Source organism: Agelaius phoeniceus, chromosome 1 (assembly GCF_051311805.1).
Source record: "Agelaius phoeniceus isolate bAgePho1 chromosome 1, bAgePho1.hap1, whole genome shotgun sequence".
Taxonomy (NCBI): Eukaryota; Metazoa; Chordata; class Aves; order Passeriformes; family Icteridae; genus Agelaius; species Agelaius phoeniceus.
Genome location: NC_135265.1, coordinates 135118062 through 135139324, shown reverse-complemented (window position 1 = coordinate 135139324; position 21263 = coordinate 135118062). Strand labels below are relative to the sequence as shown.

General features: G+C 39.5%; 1 protein-coding gene and 1 long non-coding RNA gene across 4 annotated transcripts in view; one reads left to right on the top strand and one right to left on the bottom strand.

Moving 5' to 3' along the window:
* The window catches only part of LOC143695481 (uncharacterized), a 32870-nt gene extending 32453 nt beyond the window's left edge, over positions 1 to 417 (bottom strand). For all 3 annotated transcript variants that reach the window (XR_013184706.1, XR_013184708.1, XR_013184705.1), the window contains exon 1: positions 284 to 417. This is a non-coding gene — a long non-coding RNA (uncharacterized LOC143695481). The remainder of the gene's footprint in view (positions 1 to 283) is intronic.
* OSGIN2 (oxidative stress induced growth inhibitor family member 2) lies at positions 390 to 20769 on the top strand. The gene is made up of 6 exons (XM_054635532.2): positions 390 to 523; positions 3463 to 3617; positions 8272 to 8408; positions 10020 to 10211; positions 10883 to 10974; positions 12945 to 20769. Exons 1-6 carry the CDS (start codon positions 480 to 482, stop codon positions 13990 to 13992), a joined length of 1668 nt encoding a protein of 555 aa, XP_054491507.1. The 5' UTR covers positions 390 to 479; the 3' UTR covers positions 13993 to 20769.
* Positions 20770 to 21263: the final 494 nt, after the last annotated feature.

Genomic DNA, 21263 nt, shown 5'->3' with positions numbered 1-21263 from the left:
GTGCCGGGCCGGGGCTGCCCGTGCCGGGCGGGGGTTCCCCGTGACGGGCCGGGGCTGCCCGAGCCGGGCCGGGGCTGCCCGAACCGGGCTGGGGCTGCCCGAGCCGGGCCGGGGCTTCCCGAGCCGGGCTGGGGCTCCCCGCCCTCCCCGGGGGAGGCGGCGCAGCCCGCATCCCCCTGCCGGAGCGGGCCCGCGGGGCCGCGGCAGCGGCGGCAGGGGGAAGCGGCACTCTCCTCCCCGCTCCCCTCCCCTCCCCTCCGCTCCTCTCGTCCTTTCTGCTCACCCCGCTCGTCCCTCCTCCTTGCCGGTGCTGGCGGCGGCTCCTCCTCCCGCGTGTGACCCGGTGCCGCATGTGAGCGGGGAGGAGGAGGAGGGACCGCGCGGCGCGGGTCCCTCTGTGGCGGCGGCAGGAGGCGGAGCGGGAGCCGGCGTGCGGTGTCCCCCCGCAGCGTCATCGCTGGGCCCCGCCGGCGCTCCCCATGCCCGTGTGGTGCTGCCGCTGCTCCCTGGCCGGTCACTTCAGGTGAGGCGGCGGCGGGGGGCGGTGGGGCGGCGCGGAGCCGGGCCGCGGGGCGGCGGGCGGCGGCGGCGCGGGCAGGACGGGGACACCGGCGGGGCTGCGGCCTCCGCGGGGCTGCGGCTGCGAGCGCGGCTCTGCCGGCCCCGCACGGCCCCGCCGAGGAAGGGATGGCGACGGCGGGGCCCGGGCGGGCGCGCCGTGACCTTGGGCAGCGCCGAGGCGCAGCCGGGCCGGGGGCAGCCCGCGGCCGCTGATGCTCGGTGTCGCTCCGGGGCTCGCAGCGCTGCAACGCCCGGGATGCCGGCCCCCAGGGGCTCCGCTCCGCCCGCGTACCTGAACGAAATCCAACAGTCTGGCAGTGGTGAATTCTCTTCTGGAAGGGTCAGGTTGAGACCAAATTCAGATTCCTTTTATATAACGAGTTTTCTGTTAACCGCCCACCACAGTCCGTTTCTTTATTTCTTTTTTCTTTTTTTTTTCCTGAAAGTACGCAGTATATTCTAGCATCTTTCAAAACAGCTACCTGGAAAAGGTGCCGTTTATTTTAATAACCTGCAACAAATTACGAGTTGTTATCAAATTATTATTATTAGCTTTTTCAAATGGGAGAAAAACTGTTATGTGTATGTTGTGTTTTTTCTCTTAATGGGTTAAAAAAAAAAAAAAGCAAAACCGTGAAGGCACATTTTTACATATGTTTAGAATCTGAGTGACAGAATGTAATTCCCCAGGTTGAGTGATCAGTATAAGATAAATTAGGCTCTGGTGTTGGACCTGACTCATCTTGTGCCCATTTGCACGTCTGCAGGACTAGAGTCGTAGATGATTGTGCCAAGTCCCCACCACTGCAAAGCTGTCTACCGTGAGTTTTATCAAGATACAAGCTGCTGGTACTTGGTGGCTTTCAGTGCTGCTCAGAGGTTAGGAAGGTGTGGCCCCTAACTTCAGATCTTGCTAGGTTCTGGTATGATGTTCTTGCAAAGGAAGAACATGCTGCTGACAACACTCCTTCATGTGCACTGCATTTTGTGTGCAGGTATTCCGGTGCAAAGAACAAGAAACTGCACATTGTATGCAGATGTTCCTGTGCAAAATCACCAGTTTGGTAATTTGTCATACACTAAGATGCATTGAAGCAACATTTTTATTGTTAAAAGATTCTTCTGTAGCCTATAGCATTGTGCATATATCTCTTAAAAGAAGTTTTGAAATGTTTGTTTTGGTTTTATGATACATCAAGCACAGCAAGTACAGTAAAGCCACACTAAAGCATGCGTGCTCCCCTTAAGCCTGTCTTTTGCAAAACATAAGGTAGTATTGCCTTTGTCAACTTTGAGCAAAGGCCAGAAAATAAAACGGTCTACCTGCTCCTTTCTAAAAGCAGAGGTGAAAAAATCAGTATGATAATTAGATATCCCCTCTCTGACTCCTTGTCTTCATCTAACTCATGCTGTTTGGATGTTAGGTGTCTGCAAGAGCTAATGTGCAGCTGTAATCAAACAGTAAGCAAGTAATTTGCTTTTTTTTTTGCTTTTTTTTTTTCTGTTATACCGCAGGGAATAGTGATATCAAGTACTTTCCAAAATAAATGCCACCTCAGAATACCTCCCCAGCCTTTTTAACAATGCCATCAGAGAGATGTGTTACAGATTGTGCTACTGCTGTTGTTACTGCACCGCTCTGTCTCCAGTTTACTTCAGACTTCCCCACTGAGGAAGGGCTTTTGAAACAGAATCTTGGGTGCTGTGGGAGTTGAGGCAGTACATGGCACTGGCTTCTTGAAGGCCCTGGAAATTGGATCAACATCTTACAGTTTTGATCCTGTGTAGAAAATAATTGCTGAAATGCTAGAATAGCTTTAAGATATGCAAAGCCTTAGGAAATAGATAAGAGTACTTTTATTTATTATTGATAATTACCATGTTTATAAAGAGAAATTTGTTAGAAATTTTTCTAAAAAAATAGCCCCTTGTTGTTACAGATATTTTTGATTAAAAATTGGTTGTCCTTACTTTACAAAAGACTTGACAAAATAACTGCAGTAACAGACTGTTTTAATTTGACTCTGTCTTTCTAGCTAGACTGATAGTTTGTGTGCTGCTTCAATGACCTGGAAAGGTTTCAGAAAGGACTCCTAAATAATTAAATAGAAAACATTATAAAACAAGTCTTTGTATTCTAGAAGCACATCTACATGGTGAAGAGTTACAAGAGAAACTTAGGTGTATTTTTCAGAGAAGCAACTGAAAAATCTAGAAAAATGGCCAGTGGTGAAAGCAGTCTGCTGTGTAGGAGCTGACCTGACTACATGGCAATTCTTTCTGTAAAAACTTTTAATAGTGGTAGGACAGGTTATGTCTAGGGCTTAAAGGGATCACTTCACAAGGATTCATCCTCACACCACTGCCAACTTTAACCAGCCTCACTTCTCTCTGAATGGAAATTTGTTGAGGTGAAGTCCTGTGTGCTGCTCAGCCAGCAGGAAGGGATATGAACGCTGCTGTTGTACCTTAGCTGCTCCTTCAGGCTTTGTCTGGCCTTAATGTTGTTAATTGGCTAGGCACTGTGTATCTCCTGATTTGATAAGGATAATGAGGAATGAGTTCTACTGTGTGTGGGATCAAAATAATGCTTGTGGCTATACTTTGGCTTTGTATAAACTGAGATTAGAAATCTGCACTTCTGCAGAGCCATCTGTGCTTTTTTGTTATCCTTCTGTAGACTTGCTAGGAGTAACTAGTTTTAAAAAATTTTCTGTTAGAAAAGCTGTGCTGAAGAGTAAAATTGTGTAGATTGGATAAAACATATCTGTTTTGGTCTCAATTTCACCAGTTTCGTAGCTTTTAAAGTAAAACATCAAAAGTGACTATTTTTGAAGAGACTGTTCTGACAACAGTTCACTGTTTCAATTTGGTTTTCTCCCATCTGCCCTTCTTAATTAGAACTTACAGCGGCACTGAAAGCGAAGGACAGCTTTTGAATTCCTTTGTTCAGTACTTTGGTGACAGCCTTGGGAGGAAGATTAAAAGAATGCCTTTAATTGAAGAAACTGTTCTGCCTGGGGACTCCCTTCTTACCCTGCCTGTAGTAATAATAGGTGAGTTTTTTACCTTTTTAAAGATTCACTGACATTGCCTTTATCAACCTGCTGCATGAAATAATTTATCAATAATAACTAATGTTTAGAACCCTTACAGTGAAGATCTTTATTAGAGTAATACAGTTGTTATAATTAACAACAGTAGCATTATATTATGTTAAGGGACTTGTTGGAGTATATTTGAATTTGAATTGTGCTTTGAAAAAATCAGCTGTGTTATTTAGCAGCAGATATGGGAGTATTAACAGAAGAACTGTATTGATTCTAGTGTTGATGACATAGGATTTGATTAATGTGATACGTCTATTTCTGTATGCATGGAGGTTGTCAGTGGTACACCAGTAGAAATCTGTGGGCTCATGTGGAAGAGTGAAAAGCATAATGTGTGCTCTGTGTTGGTTAGGTGCTAAGCTCTCATTATTGTCCTTTTTCTCTGTTGCATCCATCACTAATATCTAAATATTCTCCTGTCTTTTCCAAAATGAATCCAGCTCAATTCGGCTAGTTTAAAATAATAAATTGTAGTCTTGATTGAACACTTAAGGGCTTGTACTTATGAAATGACAGGGTAACAGAGGGAGGAGGCTCCATGGGTACACAACTTAATTGGGAGTGCCAGCATAATGTGTATTGGCCAAGGTTTTTCAACAACAGCTGGTCACCAGCTCATTCTTGCCATGACTTCATGAGGGGATAAAGAAAAGATTTGAAGTAAAGAAGGTTTTCAATAATCTAGTCCAAAGCTGTTGGGACTAGAGCAAGTACCTACCTGTAAACAAGCAAAGATTTTGGAGATTGATGTTGCAATATAATTGTGTTCACGGTGTCTCCATAACTTTCAAAGACTCCTGTTCTCAAAGCTCTCTTTATGATAGTTTAAAATAGTGCTCATGGAGCAGACTGATGTGTGTGTGACAGACGTGAATCACTTGATGAATTCTGCATGACAGTCAAAGAGAATGGTGCCCTGGCATTTTGTCAGCCTTAGTATAGGTTTGTCATACGGTTTATGATTCAGTTTCCACTGTTTAGTTTTGCAAATATGCGTTATGCAAATACCTGTGCTCAATACTTAGTTTGTCTAGAGCACCTTTCTAGGTGCTGACATCAAATACAGCTGCCTTGACCACTTCTCCATCATCCAAATGCTTCTTCACAGATATATTTGAGACACCTTGCGAGCTGATCTTCTCCACTGACAGCGTATTATCACTGAAGAGCCTTCAAAGGGATCTAAAATGATTTGATAATGGAGTAGAGGAGTATGAAAATAGTTGTCATCCCCCCTGCCCCCCCGTGTATGAACGCACTCTCTACTGGTTTAACTTCTGTGCAGTACCTGTGTTGGGAAGAAACAGATACATTCCATCAGGGTTCAACAATTTCATGCTGAAACTCTTAAGTTTAGAACATGCTCTGTGCTAAACATTTTCATCTTCTGCACCAGTTTTGATCATTACTATGTGGAATGTTGTCACTTCCTAGCCAAATAACAAGGTTGTTACGATACCTGAAGTTGAATATTTGCTTTAAATTTAGACACATAATGTAAGGGTGATTGTACTACAGTTTGCTGTTGATCAAGAGAAGATTTTGCTGATGTTCAAACAAACTTCTAATTGCTTCTTAAATGAACAGGGTCATGAGGTTTCTGATTATATCATTGTACAACTAAAGTTTGTGTAATAGTAGTATCTCCTAATTGCAGTCACAGGTCTTATCAGAGGCACCGTGTGTAAATAAAAAACAAAATTTGTCATTTCAAAAAGATTTTTTTCTCTTTTTCCCAAGAATTTTCTGAGAAAACCATAGCAAGTCCAATTGCAGACCTTGCAGCTGAACATTCATTCTGTGTGTTCTTAACAGCATATCCTCAAGGGATTTCCTTTCCCTTGGATTCAGTCTGCTTAAAGAATAGGAGCTAGGTTTGGATCAGCTCCCTGGATGGTCCAAGAAAAGTTCAGGGAACTCAGTGACAGTAATTCACCTTAACATCACAGAATGACTAGTTTGGAAGAGACCTTCAAGATCATTGAGTCCAACCCATGCCCCAACACCCCAACTAAACCATGGCACTGAGTGCCACATCCAGTCTTTTTTTAAACACATCCAAGGATGGTGACTCCACCACCTCCCTGGGCTGGCCATTCCAGTACTTTATCACTCTTTCCATAATACCACTTTTCCATAGTATCCAATATAAATTTCCCTTGGTGCAGCTTTAGACTGTGTCCTCTGGTTCTGTCAGTTGCTGCCTGGTGAAACAGACCAACCCCCACCTGACTACAGCCACCTTTCAGGGAGTTGTAGAGAGTGATAAGGTGACCCCTGAGTCTCCTTTTCTCCAGGCTAAACACCCCCAGCTCCCTCAGTCATTCCTCACAGGGCTTGTGTTCCAAGCCCCTCAGCAGCCTCATTGCTCTTCTCTGGACGTGCTCAAGTGTTTCAAACTCCTTCCCAAACTGAGGGCCCAGAACTGGACACAGCACTCAAGGAACAGCCTCACCAGTGCCGAGTACAGGGGAAGAATGACCTCTCTGCTCCTGCTGGCCACAATGCTCCTGATACAGATTAGGATGCCCTTGGCCATCAGGGCACACGGCTGGACTTGACCTCAACAAATTTCTATTCAGAAAGAAGTGAGGCTGGTTGAAGTTGGCAGTGGTGTGAGGATGGATCCTTGTGAAGTGATCCCTTTAAGCCCTAGACATAACCCATCCATCCCCTCCTCAGTAATTTCCTTGGGCCTTGCCAGTCTTTATTTGGGTGACATTTGTTAACCATTTCCTTCTTTTAGCCTTATCCAGTAGGAATGCTCTTTAGCATGGCATCTTTGGCTATGGCACACATTTTCCTCTTTCCATTGTGGATGAGCTTTTTTTATATGCCAGTGGGAAAATAAAGCTAGCTGTGCAATTGTAAAAACATTAAAAAATTCTTTACTGCATTCAAGTTATAATTCTAAAAACAGTTAAGAATTTACTTAGCCATGGAAATGCTTGTGAACCACTATGATTAAAGTGTTTTCATCAATTAATTTGATTTTGTTATGGATACAGTTTCTCTGTATTGCTACAGTTCTCTCTCACATCTATCTCATGGCAAATGGGTGACAGTAGGTGCTTGCATCTTCTTTAAGCTTTAAATTCCTGGACTGAATCACATCCAGCTATCTTATGTTGATCTGTTTGTGGGAGGGCAGAACAGTGTGAGAGTAAGGAAGAACTTTTTCACTGTCTTTAGATTCTTTAGATGATTTCCGTAGCCTCTGGCTGTGACCAGTCTATGCACAGCATTGTAATAAAGTATGGGATATTCTGCCACTGGGGACCAGGTGAGTACAGCCTGGTGAAAGAGGAAAAAGAGATCCAGCATATGAAGAAACTGGGAATGAACAGGCCCTCAGTGAAGTAATGGGGGATTTAGGACAGAGGAATAAGGAAAAGGAGAAGAGACAGGCATTGGAGAAATGGGATTGTTAAAATTGTGTGTGCAAAGGTGATGGGGAAAAGTAAATGACCTGTGAATTCTTGACATCAAGAGATGAAGTAAGAATAAATATTAAACAATGCCTGCTATATTAAAATATGAATGAATTAGTAACTTAAACCCAGAATTTGCAATGTGTGCTAAATACCATGTGTCCAAACAAAGACAAAGTACTGACAAGTGGCTCATTAGGAGAACACTGTGCTTTTCATTCAGTTAATGAGTAAGAGGAGCTATAGAAATAACAACACGTAGCCACATATTTAAATTTTGTATCGTAGCACATACTTTCTGATTTCACTTTCTGTAACTTTTGATGTCTGAATTTGCAACCTGAATGTTACTTCTGTATTTGCATGTGATAAATATGGTCCCCTACTTTGTTTAATACTGTCAAATAAATAAAAATGTTTACCTTATTGTAATGTTTTGGTCCCATCTATCTCATACTTTTAATAACATTTTAAAAATAATTGTCTATTAAAATTTCAGCAATACACATATACAAATTAAAAATGCTACAAAGCTGGTTAAGGTGTTTGACTTGATACTCTTGCTGAACAATGAATGTGGACTTACATGAGTTTCATGTTCTCTACCACTTACCCACAGGAGGTCTGTGGTCACTTAGCTTTTATGTTGTTGTTTTGCATTGTCTGTAACTTCTATTCTGACTTTCAGTCTTAAGCTTTCTGCTTGTCTTCCCTTTATTTTATGGACAGACCTGAAGAGAATATAATCCAGATTGTCCTTCTGCTCTGTGTTGTACAGTGCCTGTGAGAATGCAAAGTTGTAAGATGACAATAATATTCAGCTATCACTGTGACTGACAGGCAGACCATTATCTGTCAGGCCATTTTCACCCAGTAGCGAGTTTGACATAGTAAATTAGGGAATTTCTTTATATGCATTTTGCTTCCTGGTGTAAAAGTTATACATTTGTTTCTCTTTAACTGAAAAAAACTTTGCTCTGTGTATTTGGAGGATGGTCCTATAAAATTCTATAAAACTCTATTTTACTGCAAAGTTTATAAGCTGCTTTGAAATCAAGGCAGTCTAGCATTATACTACTTCAGTATTATTTTGTTGTTTTATATTTAGTGATTAACAAACTGTAGATTATAAACATTTTTACTAAAGCAGTAAATTTTTTCTTTAATAGGAAATGGACCTTCAGGAATTTGCCTTTCTTACCTGCTCTCTGGGTACAGGCCATATTTGTCTCCTGAAGCTATACACCCAAACCCCATTCTGCATACAAAATTAGAAGAAGCTCGACATCTTTCCATTGTTGACCAAGTAAGCTTTGGTTGCCTTCTTGTCTAGCTCTTTTCCTACTGCAAGCAATAGTGCATTAATAAGTTATTTTGTTATTCTGTTAGTTTAAATAGAGTCAACTCATGGCCATTAGATCCAAACCTGGGCTGTGTAGTGTTGTTTGTGGCTTTTAAAGGCTTTTAGTTTGTGGTGTCTTTTGGTTTTACTGCTTTTTGTTGTGTTCTTACTACTTGCTGGGAGCGTCTAAAGCGTGACTTGGTCTGTGACTGATGCAGGAATTCCAGTTGTCATGTCCTGGGATGTTTGGGCATTATCACCAAGGAACACGTGCTACTAACATACATAAAGTACACATAGCTCAAGTTTAAATATTCTTAAATACTACAATTCTTACTAAAATTTCATTTTTAGTTGTATTGGGCACATATATCCTCTATAAACACAATCCATTTATCTTTTTGGAACAGTATGCATCTTTCAGTATTTGTGTTGTATTGACAGTTGCTCTTGTCCTGTTGTTGTTACCCATGTACATGTCCAATTTTTCTGTCTGATTTGATTGGTTAAATCTTCTCCAGCATTTTTCTTTCCACTTGTCCATTGGTTTGCCATCTTAACACTGTTTTCCACTCACCTCATTGTACTTCTGATGGATTACTGACAATGTTATCACTGTATTGCCTTTGTGACTAATTTATTTGAAATACAAACATGGATTTATATTTGTAGAGAGTAAATAGGAATTTGTTTGGCTTTGGATTATGGAGGGTGTTTTTGTTTCAGTGCTGTGCTATTTGCATGTGATGTTTACCCTAGGTCTCAAGGGCTTTTTCTTTTGCGGGAGAGTAAGTTGCCTAAGTTTTGGCTACAGATGTTTCATGTACTTCATCTTCTCCCAACCCCCTAATATTTTGACTAATTAGGAGGCTAAGCTGTACTGACTTTGTCAGCCAAAATTGGTTTTATGTCCAGTTCTTTCTTCAAATCTCTATTTTCTCTAAATATTTGCTATTGTATAATTTTTGCAATTATTAGAACAAGACTGGTTAATAGATCTGAAATGTGAACTTTACAAAGTTCTAGAAATTTTTCTCAATGTTAACTGGTGTGTAAAATAATCCTAGTTTTACTTTTTAAAAATAATGCTAATTTTATCTTCATTATTTTAAGATATAATACAGTTAGTGTTGGAACAAGCTAAGACTGTCAAAAGAGCCTTTTCTACTCGATGTTTAAAGCTTAATGTTTTTAGATTCCAATTTTGCTTTATCAAAATGGGGCTCCTAGAAATATTAGCAGTCCTTTGTTAAAAGAAGTCTGCTGTATATAAATATAGATGTTACTAAGTTGCTCTGATCTCTGTTTGTCCACATACTTCTTTGTTCTGCAAATACTGACTTGCCCCAGAATTACTGTTATTAACATGTAATTTTAAAATGAGTGAGATGTACTATTCAGAGTTACAAAGAACTGAATCATAGCAGTTATTTCTGAAAAGCGTTTTGATTGAACGTCTACATTAAATACCTTTACCTAAAATGCAATTTGAACTGTGTTTTCTGTTGCAATTCAACTTCTGCACATCAGAGTAGCATGATGGACATGAAAAGTTTAAAATTTGTCATCCTTCAGGATCTGGAGTACCTGTCAGAAGGCCTGGAAGGACGCTCCTCAAACCCAGTTGCAGTGCTTTTTGATACCTTGCTTCACCCGGACGCTGACTTTGGCTATGACTACCCGCCTGTTCTGCACTGGAAGTTGGAACAGCATAATTACATTCCCCACATAGTGCTTGGAAAAGGGCCACCTGGCGGGGCCTGGCATGTGAGTTAAAGTTTCATCTCGCTCCTAGAGTGACTTGATAACTCTGTGGTTTGGGATTTTTCTTACTGCCTTACTCTAGGGCTGTTTTAGATGGTAGTGCCAATTGCAGTTTCAGCTGCTCCTTAGCAAAGCCCAAGTAAGTGGGGGATATGAGAAAGGAAGGAAGAAGTTGCCTTTTACTTGGGTGTTTGTGACCATGAGTGCTGTCTTATATTACCAGGTTCTTTGTTAGTTCACATTTAATGAATTATAATGAAGAGTATATTCTGTAACTTTTTTTTCTTGTCTGCATTGTTTCCAGGTGCTTTTATACCCAATCTTAAATTTTGGTGTCTTTATATGATGCTGCTTTCACATGTTTTGTGTTTCCTTCCTCTTTTGCATCTCAAATAACTTGCTTTTAGTTTTCTTTTCATATGCTCTCTCTTCACCTTTTTTAGCTCATGTGGTTGCTTATTATCTAAGTGTAACACAGAAATAGTTCTCAGTTCTTCATTTAATGTCCTGGTTTTATGTTGTTTTCTGGTATTTTGTTGCTCTAAATGAGTACAATGAGAAGAGCTTCACTGGTTTTTACATTTGAATATTTTTTTTTAATTTACATTTTACATTTGAATTGAAATTTGAATTTGAAATGTGTCTGATCACGCATCTTCATATTTTCTCCATAGTCCATGGAGGGCTCCATGCTAACCATCAGTTTTGGAGACTGGATGGAATTGCCTGGCCTCAGCTTTAAGGAGTGGGCAGCTAGCAAACGCAGGTAAAGATACTGCAGAATCTACTTGGGAATCCTAATGGCTATAAAAATCCAGATAACTGGAAAATATTCAGACTTCACTGTTCAGAGGAGGGCTTCTTGTTTAGTTTATTAAATTGCTTGATGGCACTGGAAATTCTTCTGCTGTGTGTATTCTGATGGAAAAAAACTGGACAATGGTCAGGCAGAATAGTTGCTGGTGAGTGCACTGAAAGCAAACGTACAGGCAGCAGTGTGTTCCAGCAGCATTTCAGAAAGAGGCACTTGCTGAAAGCAGTTCTGATCAGAGGTGAGGGAAGATGAGGGAAGGAATTTCAAATCCACTGAAGGAGGTACTGCAAGTTCCTCTTTCAACACTCATGCAGCTGAAGTTGCTGCGCACACCAGCTTGCTTGCAATTCAGGAAGTTAAATATTTCAGCATTTGCTTTTACAGGCAAAGCTGCAGCATCTGAAATCTATGAATTTTAATTTTAAGAGAATAATTCAGTATTTCTGTGTTAATTTGTGGCAATATATTTCTTGAAAAAACTTGAGAAGAAAAGTTAATTTTGTGCAAGCTCACCAGTTTTACTTCAGTTCATAAAGGTCTGTGTCAGCAGATGAACCTAGGAACACTCTACATAAGCTTTTTCTAAAATTTTAATTTTTTTTTTACTTTGTTCTAGCAAAATTAAAGGAAGTTGGTTTTGTACCATGTATGGGAAAAGAAGAAGTACAGTTACTCAAGCATATGACTTTAAGGGCAGACTTATTCATTTCAGGACAACCCTTGAAGTGAGGAAACTGTAGCTTTGTTCTTTAATCCTTTTCTTAGATAACCACTGCAATCTTGCCTCCTTGTCTAACTAAAATCCCATAAGCTGCTTATTATCTGAAGCTATGTATTATAGTTTTCAACAATGCTAAAACCAGGAATGCTGACCTGTTATACTACAATTAAACAAGCTTATTTAACAGGATTGATGATAATGTAAAATTCTAGTTATGTAGAATAGTTTCCTAAGTTTCCTTGCAAGAGGTGTTACACTGTCACATTATTCTCTTCCTATAAATATCTCAGAGGATTTCCAGAGTAGTAACCTGAGCATTTAAAAGAACATGTGCTATTATATTGTTAGTCTAAGAAAATGAGTAGCTTGATTACTTGTAAATATGATTTTAAGTGTAATTTAGTGGCAATCCTGATGTTCACTACAGTTTATTTTGCCCTTTTCCTAGAGCTTACTTCTAAAGAAGCAGCAAAATTCATGCAACTGTTCCAAATAATTACACTGTCAGCTATTTTTCTTATAAATGAGACTGCAATAATCATGAGAAAAGCACAGATGTAATAGCAGGGTTGCAGTGCATAAATGGTTTTTATTGAACACTTGAACCTCACAATCCTGTTTACATAGTTGCATTAACACTCTGTGTCATGTTTGCTTTGCTCATTCATGTGACATGGAACTACTTCATTTGATACTTAGTGAACTTAACCGTACCCAAGGGAGAGGCCTTTTGTAAAGTATAATGAATACTTGGTTCCAGTAACATATTGAACCTAGAGTTTCAAAATTAGCACTTAACTATGACATTTAATTAATTAGATTGTAAGTAAGTGTATTCTCATAGGGTACAAGTTTAGCCAGTACTGTATTGTTTATAGTTGTGATGTTAAACTTTGTGAAACACTTCCATATGGAGCTGCTGGGGTACTCCAGAGCTTTGTTACACCTAATTTCTTAATCACCATAGCAATTTACATTGCATAAGCACTTAAAACTATGTTTAAAAAGTTAGCTGGTCTTGTGTATCAGGAAACAAGAGAACAAATAAATCAAATGCCTTTAAAGATGCTGAACTCAGAGTCATTTACACTGAGCAGATTCAGTCCTCATAAACTTGACCTGCCATGTGGTATATCATATCTGATATTCAAATTACCAATAAGGTCAATTTATTAACCAGAATCATTCAATTTTCTTTCAGAAATATAAAGAGTGATCGAGTAATGCCAGAGGAAATAGCTTGTTATTATAAACACTATGTAAAAGTCATGGGCCTCCAAAAGAATTTTAGAGACAATGTTTACATAACATCAGTGTCCAGGCTTTACCGAGAAAAGGATGATGAAGGTAGGAGTCACCAAAATGAAGATATTTCAACACAGCATTTGGAAATGGAAGATGGACAGAAATCACTTCATAAGAGAAACTGGGAAGTCAGAGGTTATCAGCGAGCAACAGATGGCTCTCATGTGCCCTTCTGCCTCTTTGCTGAGAATGTGGCTCTTGCAACTGGAACCTTTGATTCTCCTGGCCGACTGCAAGTTGAAGGAGAAGACTTTCCTTTTGTCCTCCATTCCATGTCTGACTTCGGAGCCGCAATCAGCAAAGGAAAGTTACGTGGGAAGGCAGACCCTGTGTTGATTGTGGGTGCTGGACTAACAGCAGCTGATGCAGTACTATGTGCCTATAACAACAACATCCCCGTGGTCCATGTGTTTCGTAGAAGAGTTACCGATACAAGCCTAATTTTCAAACAGTTACCTAAAAAGCTTTACCCTGAATACCATAAGGTCTATCACATGATGTGTACTCAGTCTCATACCATGGACTCTAACCAACATTCTGCTTACACTAGTTTCCCTGAACACAATGTACTTTCCTTCAAGCCTGAGATGAAATGTGTTCTTCAGAGTGCCTCCGGACTGAAGAAAATTTTGAAGTTTTCTGTAGCCTTAGTTCTGATAGGTTCTCACCCAAATCTTTTCTTTTTAAAGGACCAAGGACATAGCATAGGTCATCACTCTAATCAGCCCATCACATGCAAGGGGAATCCTATAGAGATTGATCCGTACACTTACGAATGCACTAAAGAAGCCAACCTCTTTGCTTTAGGGCCTCTGGTGGGAGACAACTTTGTACGGTTTTTAAAAGGAGGTGCACTGGGCATTGCACGATGCTTGGCAATAAGACAAAAGAAGAAACATGAATTGATTGAAAGTGGGGATGGAGGAGGTGAGGGGGTACCATAAACAAGACATTAGAAACTCTCACATCCAGGGTTACAGATGTAGTCTTAACAGAAAACTCACTGGCAGCAAAAGTTGATAGCAGTCACATTTCTGTTGTGTACAAGTAACCTGCGCTTGTATTGCTTGGTAAAGGATATTACGATACTTCAGTCTTTAAAAATACAAAAAATTGATCTGCTATTTCAACTGATCTCAACTGGAACTGCTTCCAGATAAACAGAAAATGAGACTAACTTATATTGGCCTGCCTGTCTGTCATCTCTTGCTCAACTACAAGAGCAAACTTCGTTTGTGAAAGGCAATGCCTACCAGAGTGGTTTTACATTTTAGTGTCAAATGTGACAAGAATACTCTTACCATGCAATTGAAATAACTTCTAAAAGCAGAAAGCTTGTTTGTACAAAGTGATTCTTTGTCCCAAAGCAAATTTGGAGCCCTCTGCTTGAAACAAGGATTTTATTTATTTGCCACAGTAATAACTTGGAATGAGCACTTAGTAAAATGGTTTCTACTATAAGAAGGACTTCTGTAAGCAAGAAGTATTCCTCAACAGTTTTAAATTATCCTGGTAATTGGAATAAAAGAATAAGCATTCCCATTTACTCTTTAACGATTTGACACAATCCATTAATGTTTCTTCACACTATGCCTAGACTTGGGTGAGTGCACAAAGACTAATATGAGATGTTCCCCTTCAGTGACATGTACATTTCTGAGAATACGCATTAACATAAACAATAAAGTACTGATGTAAGTGCTCTTATTACAGTGTCAATATCATGAATATCTAGTGTACTACTGAAAAATTAGTTACATGAGAAAATTGAGGGGTTTTTGCTTCCAAGATCAGGAATACCAAATGGGATTACTTGGCTGATGAAGGTGGGGTGGGTGATAGATATTCTCCCATTTGACCAAAAGTGGGTTCTGTTTTTTTTTTTTCTAGAGCAGCACATGATAGTAAAATATTTTAGCCTGCAGTTTTTGAAACTTAAGAAAGGCTTGTCTCTTACAGCCACCTAAAAAACAAACCAATTTCAAAACAAACATGCAATAGTTCCTTTAAATCTTAAAGCTTTTAATGAAAGACAAAGACTTAACTCGTACCTACCTCTGAATCCAAGTTCCATCTTTCCACTCCGTAATGTAAGACCTAGATATCATTTGCTGGGTTTTACAGTAGTTAGTTCAACTAAACACACTCGTATTTACTGTCATGAGGTTATTTACTGTCATGAGGTTAAGTTAGGAAAGTGAATTCCCAGAACTCTCAATAGACAAAAGTGATTGGTCTTAACTGTTTCTTTACCAAATGTTTTCATTTGGGTCCAATATGTTGGAAAAGGTGTTATTTTTCTCTTTGGGAGTTTTTTTTTGTTAAAGAATGTCATGTTAGTTTCAAGTATTCTGTTTGCGTGATTAAAAATCTCCATATTGAACTTCAGTAGATTTTAAAAAGGAAGTTAGGCTTTGTGAAACTGCTAGTGGTTGCTGGTTTCCCAACTGTCTTAACTTTCATAAATGCTAGATAGCTATATTCAATAAATGCCTGTTTTCTGTGCCTACTGAATTACAGGGTTCTGTGGCTACTGCAGATCTTTATGCATCTGAGTAAGTTACTCAGGATTTGGACATAGAAGTTGAAAAGGTAAAGGATACAAGGATTAAAGTTACTATTTTCAGTGGAAGTCCAAAATAATTTATTAAATTATGCTACTACTAATAATAAATTTTAGTCTAGAGCCACTTAACAGCATAAACACAAAATAAGGAGCATTTCTATCAATTTCTGCATTGCCCACATGGTTGGCTTTAGCCATGCATTGTCAGTACTAGTTAAGGTACTTTTTTATACTGATATTGAGCTGATTTTAATTCCACTAAAGTCTAAGCTTGTTTTCTTCATATTTTAATTGCAATTCTACAATTTGCTTTCTCTGGAAGAAACTCTGTATATAGAAACCAATTCTAAACCTGTGATACCTAATAATTTTAACTGTTATAAATACTTGATTATAGAATTTTATTGCAGTTTAGTTATTGGGAATACATTTGCACTGTGACTAAATTCCTGCAGTTTTGTGTCAATATTAATGTCCAAATACAACACGTGGCATGTTACTGATTTTTCATAAATCACAGGAGACATTTAAAATGCCAGCAAAAAAAAAGAGATTTACTTAGCAGTTATTTTGCAAAATGGGGAAAGAACCTTCAGCCCCTTTTTGAGCTTCAGCTGCTGCAGCTACTCACAAGTTCTGTGTGTTGTAGTGACAATTTTGTAGCAGAGATCTTTGACCTAATCTTTCACTGCAGTCTTACAGCACCTTGAGGTTTAATTGCTTTTTTTTTTTTTTCCATCAATCATGCCAGTATTTTTGAGATAAAAAGTTGCCTGTGAGACCCCATAGTTGGGCAGAGAAAACTCAGTGGTCATGTTTATTTAGCCAGTGTAAAAATACTTTTTTCAACCTAAGTTTGCTAAAAGATCATCTTGTGTCTTCTAGGAATTGCTAGATTGTAGCTAGACTTTTTAATTTTTGCTTTTCTGATTTTGAGAGAAATTTCTGTTTCTCTCCTATTTAGTATTTTGAGGAACTAGGTGATAGAGAAGTTTGGGCTTTACCTTAAGATAGTTTTACCTACTGCATTTATTGTGAATTAGATGTTGGCACTGAATAGTTGTCTTTTGGGGAAACACCTTGTTTCTCAGATTAAAAAAAAGCCCAAACATTTGAATTTCTTGTGTAATATAATAATTTACAGAAGGGAGACTTTCTTTCAGCTCTTCTTTCATTGAGAACAATAAACTTTTAAACATTGTGTATTTTAAAGGGGTACTTCCTACTTAAGATTTATCATGAAAATGCAGACAGGAAGAACATAATTTTTAGCTGAAGTAAGTTAATTTGGATTTTCAGAATTTTTAAAGCTGTGTTAACCCATACTGTGTATTTTCTAATAGGCTAGGGGCAAAACAGCTTTTACACTTGGATTTGGTTCTTAATGCTGTGAAAATTATTGCTAAGAGTATTTCAAGTAGTGTCCAGATGCTGAACTGGGAGTAAGATTTCTCCTACTAGATTTTGCTAACAACCTGACTCTTTCCAGTACATCTTCTGACTGAATTGTACTTAAAACTTTTTCCACACAGGAGTAAGCCTAAGTTTCACCCAAGTGAGTAAACACAGGAATCCTTTCTGCAAGTAATCCAGAGAGAGCGGTGACAACACCACTGGATTCTTCTCTCTCTCAGCAAAGTGCTTTCTTGGACTAGAAGCCTGAGCTTGCCAGTGACTGCATGAAAAGAGTACGGCTCCCCAGTGGTTATGCACTGAGAAAGGGACACCAAAGTGTATCCCACAGCTCCAGGTCCCTTGTCCTCAGCACTTGGGGAAGTCTTGTATTTTACTTCTGGCCTGGTGGATGTAGGCAACTTCTTTTTAATAATTTCATAGAGTGATGTTTGCATAATGAAAAATACTCATTTTGTAGAAGGAGGTGGCTATAGCTTCTTTCTCTCACAGCTCAAGAACTGAAAAGAAAGCTAGAGCCAGAAGTTGAGAGTATTTACTCAAAGCTGGAGGAAATCAAACTCAAACTTAAACTTTGAGAGAGGCTTGACCTGCATACCCAGTTGAAAGGAAAGGCCATTTTTAGGTCAAATGCTCTTAAAAGAGAACAAAAGGGAGTAAAATGTGCAAACTTGTAGTGAGTCTTCACAGCTGACAAGTGATGACAAGTGAGGGGTGATGGGAGGAAAGCAGTGAGGAACATGTGCAGTATGAAGTGCAGATGTACAGGTGCTGAAGTGCCAATAGTGGGAGTGTCCCACCCTCCTGGGGGAGATGTGGGGCTGTGAAAAGAGCCCTGCACGGGAGCTGCTCCTCCAACAGCTGGCTGGGATTTGTAACGTGTGTGAGGACTTGTCTTTGCTGAAAAAGCTGTAGGACCGGATCAGCGACGTGGGCTGCCAAGAGATAAGGCTTTGTTACTCTGCTACCATATTTTCTACTTCTGAGAAACAAGCATCTTCTTGTAATAGCAGGATCCTGACAGTGCTTCCAGACCTTTCTAAACAGGAAGAGGTAGCACACATGTGCTTTAAGGGCAGCTGATTTTATCACTGTCAATACAGCAATGATTTAATTTTGAGTAAATAAGGGAACCAAAAATGCCAAAAGGTTTATACTATTACATCTTAATTTAGATAATCCATTAGAACCATACAATAACAATGTTCTGTCTTAATTTTTCGGTTCTTATTTTAAAGTGGGAGCAAGACAGGAGCATTCAACAGATGTGAAAGCTTGTTGTATAAATATTTTCCCCATTTCTCCTTGCCCAGCCTGAAAGAAAAGTTTTGTTTGAAATAACTATAACAGTTGATTTTACTTAGCAGAAAGAATGAAAACTGAAGCATCTTTGACAGAAAAAGAAGGGCTTTGTGACATTTAGGGGCATTAGGGGTACAAACCTGAAGTAAGGAATTATAAACAGCTCTTTTTCTGAAACAGTGTGTTTTTGGGAATATGGTACACTGGGAGTTTCAGTTTAATTTATTTTTGAAGCTTGAATTACATGGAGAATTGTGTGGTCAAGGATTTGGTGTAAGGAACAAGGATTACAGGCAAAGGGAAAAGCATTTCTAGTGTTATTTAGTAGCTATAGTGAATCTAAGTGCTGTTTTAAAGATGGTTTTGTCTACAGACACTAGAACATTTCAGCTCAAACATACCTTGAACTTGGGTTCATATTATACCTGTCTGCATGTTAGGTAATTTTCTAACTGATAATTTTGTACTTTCAGGCCATCATAAACCAACTCTTAAAACCTAGGTGTAATCAGTAGTCATCAAAACCAGGAAACAACTTGTTTTGAAGACTTAAGTAACTCTAATTTGCACCTTCCTCCTCCCTCTCTTTATTCTGAGATCACTGGCAGTAAGTACCAGCCTACAGTGGATGCTTCAATAAACTGTCCCTAGACACCCTCTGTAGACTTACATGCCAGCATAAAGAAAATTAACAACTAGGTTTGCTATGTATTCACAAAATACCATAGAATCCTGGCATTTTTTAGGTTGTCCTTTAACTAGATATACAAATATTTCTCATTGGTTTGGATGCTAGGACCAGCTGCTGTGTGAACAGTGAGCTATTGTTTGAGAACTGATCCTGCTACCTTACATCTCCCTGGCACAATTAACTGAGTCAATACTCTGACCTTGGCCATTTCTGTTAGACCTGCTATGCTGGTTGTATGCTGGAATTCCAGTTTGAAATTACATAAAGGACTGTATTCATCTACCTGTGTTTGCTCACACCCAATGCACCTGGACTTGGAGATATGTGTAAATATAATTTCTTTATGTGTGGCAGTGCCAGTTTTCATCTTTTGCTGGAGTATGCTTGCATCATACTTCTTTTTAAGATGAGAAATGTAAACACAGAACATTTTCTGTAAGCAACTTGTGAGCAAAACCTCTCTTTTGATTAGATGATAAATATTCCTGTGATTTGCATGCTAGGCTTGTTTTATCTTAATGTGTGAAAACTGATTACAGACTGAAGGCAAAAAAATTAAAATAGTATCACCTAGAAGTCAATTATCTTGATTTTGAAAAGTAGGGAACCCAAGTCAAATGAAAGATCAAGCTGCAGAGGAAAAGGCATTCAGAGAGCTGCAGTGTTCAGAATGAGGGAGAAGGTGTTTTGCATGGATCTGGTACTGAAACTAATGACTGACAGATTCCAGTAGTAAAAGCTGCAGCAGAGCAGTAGGGACAGAACGCTAAAGCAAGTGGTAGAGAGAGTTGCTAGTGAGAAATATCTGATATTGTGTAGCATTTTTGTAACTATCTCACTGGAATGTGATGATGATGGTGATCAAAGACTGCAAGAGAAAGAGGGAGGAATAATGGTAAGGAAGAGGGTTCATTTTTTTGGCACATTTGGCTTGAATTCTAAGGAGATACCAGAAAAACATCAACCCAATTGGAATTTGAAAATCAAGCAAAAATCAGTTTGGGAATTTGTGACTCAAACCAGACGTGGCCAAATGTGACTGACCATTGATTCAAGAAAGGGAAAAGAACAAGAGAAGAAGGTGCAAGACTCCCTCCAGTTTTATGGGGGAGAGACAGGACTGAGAAATCATTTGTATGACATGGACTGAGCAAGATGGGGAGTGGGTTAGAGGTAGGTCTACAGTAGAAGCTTCAGCTACTGTCTCAGTTAGGATTTAACGTGGAATAGAGCCTATGACACATCAGAATGAAGGCAAGGAAGGGACTTGGCATTTCAGAGGAAGGTGATGGGGAGGTGGCTGGATGGAGGAGCTCAAGCTGACTGCAAACACAGTTTCCACATACAGGAATGGGTGCAATGACAAAGGAGAGACCAGCCCTGACGCACAACCGCCACCACTCTGGGAGAAGATGGGGGAGTTAAGGGTAGGAGAAAACAGGACAGACTCAGAGATGTGAATGGACAGAAATAGAATCACACTTCAACAGTACAAGTATCTTGGTAGTCTTCTCCAAAAAAACCAAACCAGTGGCTTCCCCAGCTGATGTAGAAAATGAGAAGTCAGCTGAAATTGGTGTGAATTAAACTGAAAATTAAACAGGTTTTTATGCAGGGATACAGCACCTATCCACAGTTTTAGTAGTACCTAGAGTGATTCAATCCGCTTTAAACTGTTTTCGTCAGCTAAGCTGCTGAATGCAAGACTGTATGTTAAGAGCCTTGCTAATAAAAAGTTTATTTAGTTTATATATTGTGTGCATCTCCTTCCTGTAAGCAGAGTGAATAAAAACATTGTAACAAAAAAAAAAACATCCCAAACAAACCCTCAAACTCAGTTACACACAAAAAATGTAAGAAACAAGATCTGAAGTTAAATGTTTAGACGTATTTTTAAGGTGAAGAGCAGAACTTTGTCAAAAGGGAGGTATACTTGCAGACCGTAGAGTGGCAGATGAAAGAAACCTTAGACATCTTCCTGGATTTACTGAACTTTTTTTAACCTTCTAAAGAAAAGCAGCACCAAACAAGCTCTCCCAGAAACTGAATGGTTGAAACCAGAGAGCACAAGCTGCCCAGTGAAAATAGAGCATGCAGCAAAATTTCTGAACTGCTGGATGCAAAGTTGATTGCCCTTGCTTGTGCTCACAACCTTTGGCTTACCTATAAAAATGCCTCCACCCTTGAGCTTTCCATCCTTCTCTTTTCTGACTCTATGATTTTCCCATCCTCCTGGGGAGTGT